General features: G+C 39.9%; 2 protein-coding genes across 2 annotated transcripts; both read right to left on the bottom strand.

Annotated features, from left to right (window-relative positions):
• Window positions 1-260: 260 nt before the first annotated feature.
• On the bottom strand, window positions 261-5,552 carry prodh2 (proline dehydrogenase 2; the record flags this gene model as incomplete). Its single annotated transcript, XM_084341506.1, has 10 exons — window positions 261-799; window positions 1,062-1,150; window positions 2,286-2,396; window positions 2,600-2,766; window positions 2,845-2,988; window positions 3,434-3,514; window positions 3,639-3,710; window positions 4,165-4,291; window positions 4,960-5,150; window positions 5,322-5,552. The coding sequence occupies 10 exons, from the start codon at window positions 5,550-5,552 to the stop codon at window positions 621-623; spliced, it is 1,392 nt and encodes a 463-aa protein (XP_084197632.1). The 3' UTR covers window positions 261-620.
• A 1,693-nt stretch (window positions 5,553-7,245) lies between these two features.
• On the bottom strand, window positions 7,246-10,026 carry LOC311250017 (uncharacterized protein). Its single transcript, XM_084341507.1, has 3 exons — window positions 9,898-10,026; window positions 7,721-7,990; window positions 7,246-7,459 (listed from the first exon to the last, which is right to left on the bottom strand). Exons 1-3 carry the CDS (start codon window positions 9,904-9,906, stop codon window positions 7,262-7,264), a joined length of 477 nt encoding a protein of 158 aa, XP_084197633.1. The 5' UTR covers window positions 9,907-10,026; the 3' UTR covers window positions 7,246-7,261.
• Window positions 10,027-10,076: the final 50 nt, after the last annotated feature.

The following is a 10,076-nucleotide window of genomic DNA, read 5'->3' as shown; positions in this document are numbered from 1 at the left end:
TGGCTCCTCCTCCACACTGAACTCCACATTCATATCAGTGAAAGTCATTAACATTATTATTTTATACTGGGGGCGTCTACAGAGGGTTGTGTTGGATTTTCCACAGATTGTGGCATACAATGGCAAAGAGTAACCAGCAAAACATCAGACTGAGTGTGTCACCTATGTAACGTCTTAGTTGCTGTTTAATCATGTTTAAGTCTTGTTTCACTCGACCAGCAGGCCAAAATGTAAATAAGTATTCTGTACATTTACAAAAGTCAAATATATCGATAGTTTAATGTACAGCAGCAAAAATGTCACAACTTCATCATCAATTGCTGCATTTATTGTTCTCAGTAGTTCAGTCGCTCATTGTTCAGTTTATCAAACAGTCACTTGGATGAAACCTGCTCTACCTATTAACTTTCAAGATTAATTTAATACAGTAGGCCTTCATATAAGCTCTCTGGATATTACAAAATACAAAAAATTTTTTGAAAAGTATCAATCAATTTGCTTTCATGCAGTTGGCCGTCCATTCCCGTGTGGCTTCCTTATTCAACACCATGTCCTGATTGAGCCCATACATCAGAGTTTACACTGGTCCCTCTTCTCTGTTTTCCCTCTGTGCCGGTGGCCTATGAGCTGCCTTTCCTCAGTCTCAGTCTCCTGAAGAACTCTTTCCTCAGTAGGTCCCTCTCTTTGCGGATTCCCTGCAGCACGGTGCGATTCTCCTGAGCCCGACGCACCAGGTAGGGGAGTGTGTCGTCCACCGAGCCGTAAGGCACTGACTTGTATACGGCATAACCTTCTTTAGCTTGAGGAAGGAGGAGAGAGGCAAAATGTGAACATATTAATCATCAAGACTGCATATAAATCAGTCTAAAGGCAAAGATGGGTGATGAAAAATGATAAATTTATGAATTTTCGCTTAGGATCACAAACCAGTTCAGGCGAATATGCGATTTATGTCAAATGATACCAAATATTTGCTAAATTCAGCTTTGTGCACAATCTGTTCAAGCACAACGTTGTTGAACAGGACCTTCAGCAGAAAATGTAAAGAAGGCACAGCTCACCAAGAGTGAGGGAGACGTGATCACACATGCCCAGCAACTGGCCGAAACACACTGAGCCTCCATCCTTGTCGATCCCCAGTTCTTCCATCCTGGAGATCAAACACACAATAGCTACATCATAAATGGCAACAGTAAAAAAGCCTACGACTCAAGACCCCCATCAGCAGTTGCAACATAAATCTGAGGATTTAGAAAAGTACTCCACTGATCTAGTATTGCACTCCTATGATGAGATTGTCAGACAGCTTTTAATAGAAGATCAAAACCAGCAACAGAACCAGAGATATTTGACTTGTTCCATGTCAAAGCTTGACGTGCGCTGTGGGACAGATTTTACTCCCAACAGGTTTCATAAAAGTGAATTCTGCAAAATAGTTAATAAGCTACAGTAGATTCCTCTATTTTGGACTCTCCTGCTCTCCCCACAAAGGTCAGCACTGGTAAGACCAAGACAGTTTGATATTGGTCAGTAACATTAATTTGCATGGCAGTTCCCCATGTTTAACTTTGCAGAACATTTGGGTGGATAATTTCCCCTTCCAGAGTTGCCATTTTGTAGTCTTGGTGTGTCTGGGCCTTTATGCTAGATATGGCTGTTTTTTAAAAATTAATGACTGAAAGTGATGCAGCAGCACCAGATTTTATTCTGCATTTATCTCGCTTGTTCATTTCTGGTGCTTTCATTGTCCAAAATCTAACTTGACTGCCAACAGCTCTGTTGGAGATTAGGGTGTTTTATGATAGTAATAGATAGAAGTTAATTTAGCTTTGAGCCACTTTCATTTTCAACCGACACTGACCCAAGTGGCATAACTTGATCAGATTTATCATATTGGGTACAGGCTTTATGCAGTTTTTTTCACATGTATTACATCCCTAACATCTGTAAGCAGAACCATATTTTGATGCTAATTCAGTGGATTCCCCGCTAACAGAGGAAGGAAGCAGAAAACTCTAAAAAGTTCTGCTTATGATTTGATTTCCTGAAAATTAGTAAATAATTTGACTGTTTTAGGACTGTAAATTATTTTGAAAAATAAGTCAAAAATTTGTAAAACTGGTACACATTGTTTTATTTTAAGGGGCCACAAGCCAAAATGGTTGGGAGCCATCATACCCCTTATCGAGTGACATTCTAGTGAAGGTAAAATCAAACTAGGGAGACAAATATTTCACTGATTATAGTGGTCCTGTGTAAAAATATCGCTCTCACATTTCACTAACCGTTTGGCAGCGTGTCTCACTGACTCCTCGTTGTGAGAGGCCACTATGATCCTGTAGCGCTCAGGTTTCTGGGATATGTGGTCCAGCATCACATCCAGCGAGCCGTTATAACTGCACAAACACAAGCAAGTAGACGAAATGTGTTGGGTTCACTGTCAAGAAGTGAAGCAGCCTTCATTCCATCATAAACTAATTCATTTGATTTGAATCCAGATAAAAAGGTTTTTTAGCATTAATCCATGCAGCTGAGTGCTAAATTCAGTTTTATGGTAGTTTATGTTTTTGTCTTTGTCTGGCCGTGAACTCCTATCCACCTGACATTGGTGTCCTCCCAGCACTGGTGGATGGGGTCCACACGCCCCTCTTTCTCTGCCAGCTTACTCTCTTTGTCCATGTAGGCTCCTCTCACCAGCTTCACCCCCAGACAGAAACCCTCAGTCTTGGCCAGCTGCAGAGCTTCTAACAGGAGAGACCTGGACTCCTGGAAGACAGTCAACTAACTGTTAACTACAGAGGTCAGTGCAATTAAAAGTAATGTTTTGATATCGCAGATATTTGCCTTCAGGTAACACTGATATGTGTTCCAAATCCAGGCGCCATCTTTGTTAAACTTCTTCATCATCGCCATGGTGACAAGAGAGAGGGCAGGGTTCATGTAGGTGTACTCTGCATCAACCAGGACTCGGACTTTGCTCACACTTGCCTGAAAGTATACAATCGGTTTGAGTTGAGCTTAATGATAAATAGTTACAATATTTCAAGGGTTTAAAGGGGCACTATGTAGTTTTGGAAAAGAAATTCATAAACTCAGAAAGGTCATATTTACAATATTGATATGCAAATAATACAAACTCATTATTTCCATAACTGAATAAACAAGCTGTTCTCAGAGGAAAATACGGTCCTCAGAACGCTGTTTGAAGCTAGAAAGGTGGCAGGGTCCGCCAAATATAAACTAAGTAAAACAGTATGAAATTGTGCTGTCCTTTAAGGTCAGTTTGTTCATTCAGTCATGAAAAAGAAGAGAGATTGATTATTAAGTTGGTTAAGCATTAATATAAATAAAAAACAAATAGTGCACCTTTAAGATGAGAAGTAGTAATTAATAATTACAAAGTAAAATCACTTTGTTGCAGTCACATCTGTACCTCTGCTATTTTGTTGAGTCTCTGCAGGCCACAGAGGAAATGGGCAACTTCACTTTCATCTAAACCAGGGAAGCTGATTGGCTGAAAGATCAGATATCATTTCACATTTTGTTTACATGACTCAACAATGCAAATGTGTATCTGAACTGGGAAAAACAAAACAAGTCTGACAAAAAAGGGTTATTTTGGTGTACTGTGGTCGTACCTCTCCATTCATAGCTCTGACAAGGAGATTCAGGTCGTACGGTTGTTGTGCGATGAGGGTTGTGAGTTTCACCTTAATACAAGCAGCACAGACTCGTCAGTGAGAGGGAAAGGCACAACACTCAATCAAAAGAGAGACACTGGGAGACATTGGAGGGGCAGGACATCCGAGAACATGAAGCAGCTGTGGACACATCAAACATTACAACATGTACTCTTATCTTTTTTCCCACGTATTTGAACTTCAGTCACTGTTTGGCTCAGGTCCATCAAACAGTGTGTCAGGTTCTCATATGACTCTCAAATAAGTCAAATGGTTTTCCCTGTCATCAAAATGCTGAGACAATTCATAAAATATACCAGTAAATGGCGTTGTGTCCCAAAAGATTAAATGTCAATGACTTCACATTTGAAAGTTGATTAAAATGTGTTTCTTTACATTTCTTGTAAAATAACGTCGGAAATATATTAATAATTTCCCCAAAACACTATGAATGGTGACTGTGAGATGTGAAATGTTGCCTTACACACAGCTCCGGGCTGAGCAGGGCTGTGATCTTCAGCTGCATCATCGGGTCTTTGCTCCAGGCGTTGCTGTGGGACATTCGCACACATTCCAACATGGCGTCCATGTTGTCGTCATATCTCTTCTCTCTGGTGGTGACAAAAAGCAACATAAAGAATAAACCTATGTAACTACTTGAAATCATCTAGATTTGCATCGTTGATCAACATTGGTTTGACATCCAAAGTTCATTATTCATTTTCGGTTCATCATTTTATTTTAGGTTACTTCTACAATAGGTTTACTTGCTTTAGTGCTCAAAAACCACCTCAGTTTTCTCATACTGTCCAGTGCTGCAGCTCTGTATTCCCCCTCTGTCTGAAACGCTCGGTCTCTTTAAGGCCCAAGTCACAAGTCTTTAACTTCCAAATCCAAATTGAGGCTTAAGCTGTTTATTTTCTGTCAAGCCAAGTTGTAAGTCATCAACACAGTGACTCGAGTCCACATCTAGTTAAAATAGAGCGTTTCAGACAGAGGAAGAATACAATGCTGCAGCACTGGGCAGTATGAGGAAACTGATGTGTTTTTTGAGCACTAAAGCATGTAGACCTATTCTAGTAGTAACGCAAAATTTAATTATAAGCCTGAAAATAAGGAAAAATATGTATTTTGCAGCTCATAGCCTCAGAAAATCTGGTCAATGGCTGCAGAATTCTCAAGTCAGGATCAGACATAAATAAAACTAAAATGAAACAACATTTTTTCCTGGCCTTCATTTAAAACTGAAACACATGGTGAAAAGGAGTCCGAGTTATACCCGGTGCTTTCTCCCAGATCCTCTTCTATGGGTACTGCCAGCATAGGCCTCAGTCCCAGCAGGCTCATCTTCTCCATGGACTGAGAGATCTCACCCTCGTTCTCTCCGGCCACAAACTGGGCATACACAGTGGGCCGCAACAGCAAGGAGAACCCCCTCCTCCCCAGGAGGGTGCGGGCTATCGACATCAACTGCAAGAAGAAGAAGGTGAAGCAGACAGAGGAGGAGGGAGATACAAGAGGTGACACAGAAGCAGTGTATCTAAGATCTATCTGTCCATGTGACACTCATTCTTTCTTCAATTCACCTGTCAGTCTTTTTCATGTCACCTTCCTCCAGATAATCACAAACTGAAGTCCTACCTTGCCACAGTTGTTCACCAGCACAGGGAAGGAGCAGAGGCGGAAGACGCCCAGAGCACGGAGCAGCTCAGCCCAACTCTTCACCCTGAAGGCGCTGGGATCCTCGAAGGCCAGAGTGGCTGAGAGAAGGTCGGGTTGCTTGACGGCCACCGTCCTGGAGGCCGTGGTACCCAGCAGCCTCAGCGACAAGAGGGGAGGGAGTGAAGGACGCAAACGAGAGCACATCATCATCCCGAGAAAAGTGTGCGTTTGTAGGTGACAGGCTGATCTTGTTGGTGGAGTTTCAATTTGAAGTGTTATAGAAATACAATGATCCAGAGTGTCAGAGAGACATCATCAGAGCCTGAGTGGTCAGCTCAGGGAGACAGATGTCCTCTCATGTCAGAACCTGTTGGACGAGGAGCAGGAGAGGAACAAATACACAGTGACCACGATCAATCAATTGAAAAAAATCCAAACAACAATTTGAATTAGGTGTCTGACCCAAAAGCAACAAACGTGTCTGAAATTGACACTAAAATTGCAAAAACAAAGAAGAAATTAGAAGATCTTACCCTCCTTCCTGAAAGTGACACTCTGAAGACCGAAATGATGGAAAGCTCAGCAGGTGCGATTTGAGGGTTTGAGTGTTGTTCCGTAAAATCCATCATCTTTTGGCTTACTCACTGGTTAATGAGTGACTACTTGGAAATTTGAGTAAACATTAAGTCGACCCTTAGCATCAACCCACAAGTGTTCACTCGGTTTGATCTCAACAAAATGGACATTTAGAGCTCAGAATTTTGTCAGTAAAAGGCAATTCTAGGGTGTGATTAGGGATTCAGATAGTAGAATCAAAGTGGGTCAAATATATGCATTAAATTTATAATTATGGCTACACTACACTACACTGTCTTTTGTGACAATGACAGTGTAGTGTAGTATATTGGTGTCCTTTATGAGGTTTTTTTTCATTGATATTCTCTTTGCTTTTTTATTATTTTTCCATGCTTACAAGTGATCTCAAAGGGTTTGTATTTTTTAATATTTTATTATTTTTATTTTAGAGTGACTTTGTAGCATCTGTTCAGGGACTACAGATAAAAAAAAATAGCTTCTTGGCTGACTCTACACTGGGAGAGAAGAGGACACATAACAGACGCTCTGGAGAGGTCAGCTATACTTTGAGGGGGGCTGAGTTTGAACATATTTTCCCAAAAAGACCAAACGAAGCAGTTGGGAGAGGAAATGATTAACTGCTGCCTGCTGCCATTCATGTCTGAACTGAAAGACTGATAAACTTCTAACTTCACACACAGGCCACTCAAATCTTTGCAATGCTGGCACTGCTGACCAACTAGGCATGAAAACACTAATGATTGATACTGTCAACACTAAAGGGTCAGGGACATTTCAGGATATTCAAGTAACCATACAGAAGTTAAAGGAGGTCTATCCAGGCGCTACAAATATTAAAAAACATGTCGAACGAGGAAGGAAATATTTAAAAAGTCACTATAATAAAGGATTTTTGATATTTTCTTTCCTCATATGACACATTTTCTAATATAAATTCTAATATACATCCTAAACTTATCAATAATTCTATGTTGTCTTTTAAAAGAGGAAATGAGAAGAAGAAGAAGAAGAAGAAGAGCCTTATACTTACTTAAACCTATCACTTATCAATATCTTACACTAATGACTACTTACCGTATCTACATCTTAACTTATTACTACTTATCTATATGCTAAGCTTATTAGATATCTATATCCTACACTTATCCCTATTTTTTCTACATACAATTTTCTTTTCTTTTTTAATTTTTTTTCAAAAGGAGGAAAGTAGATAGTCGAAGAGAAGGATTTGGAAAAGTGTGTCTGTCTGTGGCGGTGGAATTGCCACAAAGTATACTTTACCTGATGTCCAGCTGGGCACTCACCTTTACCTGAGCGGAGTCTCACAGCTCTGCATGGTAAGGAGTACTGTACCACCATGCCCTGATAGCCTCCTGTGATTGTGCCTGAAGAGCAGGTGAAGCCCAGCTGGGGATGCGCATGGCAGGGAAGGGACGGCTGAACACCATCCTCACAGAAGCGTCCACAACAAGACGCATCGGGGGACGGCTTGCCCGCTGTTCCCTCTCCCTCTCTGGACCCTGTTAGAGAGACGGAACAGGGAGGACACAGGTAAGTTACAAGAATGAGACAGAGGTAGGATGTGGAAGTCATATTTTCTTGAAGGAAAAAAGTACATCCACATGACCTTTCTTGTGATCAAACAATCTTCTCTAAAAATGTCTACTGGGATTCTTGCCTTCCTTTATTTTCAAGACTGACTATCCTTACTATCAACCTCCACAAAAAAAAGTTCTTAGTGCGTCTTCATTTCAGCAGTGTGTTTAAGGTCAACTACTCACCGGCTGCTGGGCACCTTCCTGCCCTCCACGCTGTGGGCCAGGGGTTGATGGCTGGGGTCTGGGGCTCCTCTCTGACTGGGTGAGGTTCACCCGCTGGGCAAAGGTGGACGGCTGAGGGCTGGAACTCCCATGTGGCTGCACAGGGTCCACCTGCCGGGCAGAGGTGGACGGCTGAGGGCTAGAGCTCCTCTCTAGCTGGGCATTGTAGTGGGATCGATTTCGCCGAGGCTCCCCGGGGCTGCTCTCCTGCTCACGCTTTCTCTTGTTGTCCTGTGAGAGAGATGGAGAGAGGATGAATGAAGGAATTATGTCAAACTTCTCAACTGAATCTCTTTCACACTGATTTTGTGGTCAAGTGGGATAAACCAGCGGGAAATGAATGAATAAATGATCAAGCTAGAACATAGCAGAACTATTGCAGAAGTTACTTTTGTAATGTACCCATTCTCCCTCAGCTTGTGTAGTCTCCTCCTCAGTTAGACTCCATTACATTTGTCATAGTCACTTAAAACTATCTCCAGAATTGTTCTGTGCAGTATGCATGTGGTCGTATGTTAGAGGTAAAAATATTCACTTATATTCACAAGCTGCTTCTACCAGTTTATTTCATGTCATTAGCTCATTCCAAGCAATTTGAACAAATTCACTCATTTCATTTTAAGGACAGTTGTTTTCACACATTCTTGAATTTTCTTAAAAAACTGAGACAGTTTCAAATTGTTCACTAAAATTGTGTAAAACATTTATTGTGAACAGCTGCCACGAAAAATGCGGCCGCAAAATGCATTTCTCAGTTCTGCACACAGTTATAATAGACATCAACAGCAATAACCACACAGTATCTTTAATGCAACTCTAGTTAACTGAGATTTTAAATACATCTTTTCATCGTCAATCAGGAACCTTCAAAGCCATTGAGGCAAACCTTTATGAGGGCTCCAACTCACCTGTGGCTGCACAGGGTCCACCTGCTGGCCAGAGGTGGACAGCTGAGGGCTTTGCATTTCATCACTGGTTTTGGTGTATGTGCTGCCACAGTGTTATTTATTTATTTACCACATTATGAGAAAATATAAAAATTAGATAATTTGACCAACATCTGGTAAGTGAAAGGTAAAATCAAACAGTGACTGTTTTAGAAAAAACAAACTGTAGGACCAAATTATTTCTGTTCTAACAATTTCTTATTCTCTCGGATGTTTTTAGCCCTGATATTTTCTTTAACTGTGTTACTATACAGTATGTGCTACAGAGAAAAGGACCATTACTATGTTTAATAATAATTTGCCATTAACTGCTGCACTGACAAGTTCAGGTCTTAACTAATAACTGCATGTCTGTGCAGTACCCAAAATTTTATAAAACGTTACCCCAAAATTATTTTATTAAAAGTGAACACTGTCAGTTTACTTGTTCAATTGATTATGTTTGCAGTTATTTCTCTCTTAATCAAAGTTATTTACTCAAAAGTGTAGCAATTTACACTAAATCTGTGAAATCTTTAAGTTTTTCAGCTTTACAATAAGTCCAGACTATTAATTAAAAATCCTTTTAAAAAAATGTAAGAGGTTTTAAACCAGCACTTTATCTCTTTGTTATTATTATTATTACTTTTGTTATTATTAAAACTAAAATGTGACAGAGGTTTACACAAATTTCATTAATGCAAACATCCATCTTTAAAAGGCTAACATTAATGTTTGCTAGTATTGACATTAGCGAGCAAACTAATTGCCCAAATGACAAGGGAGATATTGAATTAAAAAAAAAAAAACTCTAAAAGATTTGTGATGATTAATAAATAAAATAAAAAATATTCTGTCCTTTTCATGTTTTTATGGTTACTTGAATTATTCACACTTAAATAAGAGTTTACACTAAAATCATGTATTGAAACGCCACTCTTGATGGCTAACATTAATGTTAGCTAACATGCTATGACACTGCAGATATTGAATTCAAAATTCTAAAAGACTTTTAAATTATGCATGATGGGTTGTTTTTATTTCCTTTCAATGGTTAGGCCGTCTTTTGAATGGAAAATTGAATAATTCACACTTAAGTGCTAGCATGAATGTTAACTAGCAATAACGTTAGCTAACATGCTTGAAAGATGCAGATATTGAACTTGAATTTTTTTTAAAGGCTTTTAAGTAATTATAAGTTAATATCCTTACCTTAACCATGGTTAAGGTGGTGGGACAACTGGGGTCAGTCACTGGTTCTTGAGGTTGCTCTGGGTTGGTGGTGTCTTTCGCTGAGAATTAAAATGGCGGACGCAAATTGGGTCGTTTCATATTTATATGCGTCCATAGCAACCATAGAATCCTCTCATTACGTCATTAAGGTCAGGTCA

This window comes from Pagrus pagrus (genome assembly GCF_965226575.1).
Source record: "Pagrus pagrus genome assembly, chromosome: 21".
NCBI lineage: Eukaryota > Metazoa > Chordata > Actinopteri > Spariformes > Sparidae > Pagrus > Pagrus pagrus.
Note: the sequence above shows the minus strand (reverse complement) of the source record. Positions and strands in the feature narration are given on the sequence as shown.

What these genes read in the sequence shown, in the direction of transcription:
- LOC311250017 (XM_084341507.1), bottom strand. An exon ending in AGGAAGGTGCCCAGCAGCCG is followed by an intron (nt 7,460 to 7,720) that starts GTGAGTAGTTGA and finishes TCTCTCTAACAG; the next exon opens with GGTCCAGAGAGGGAGAGGGA.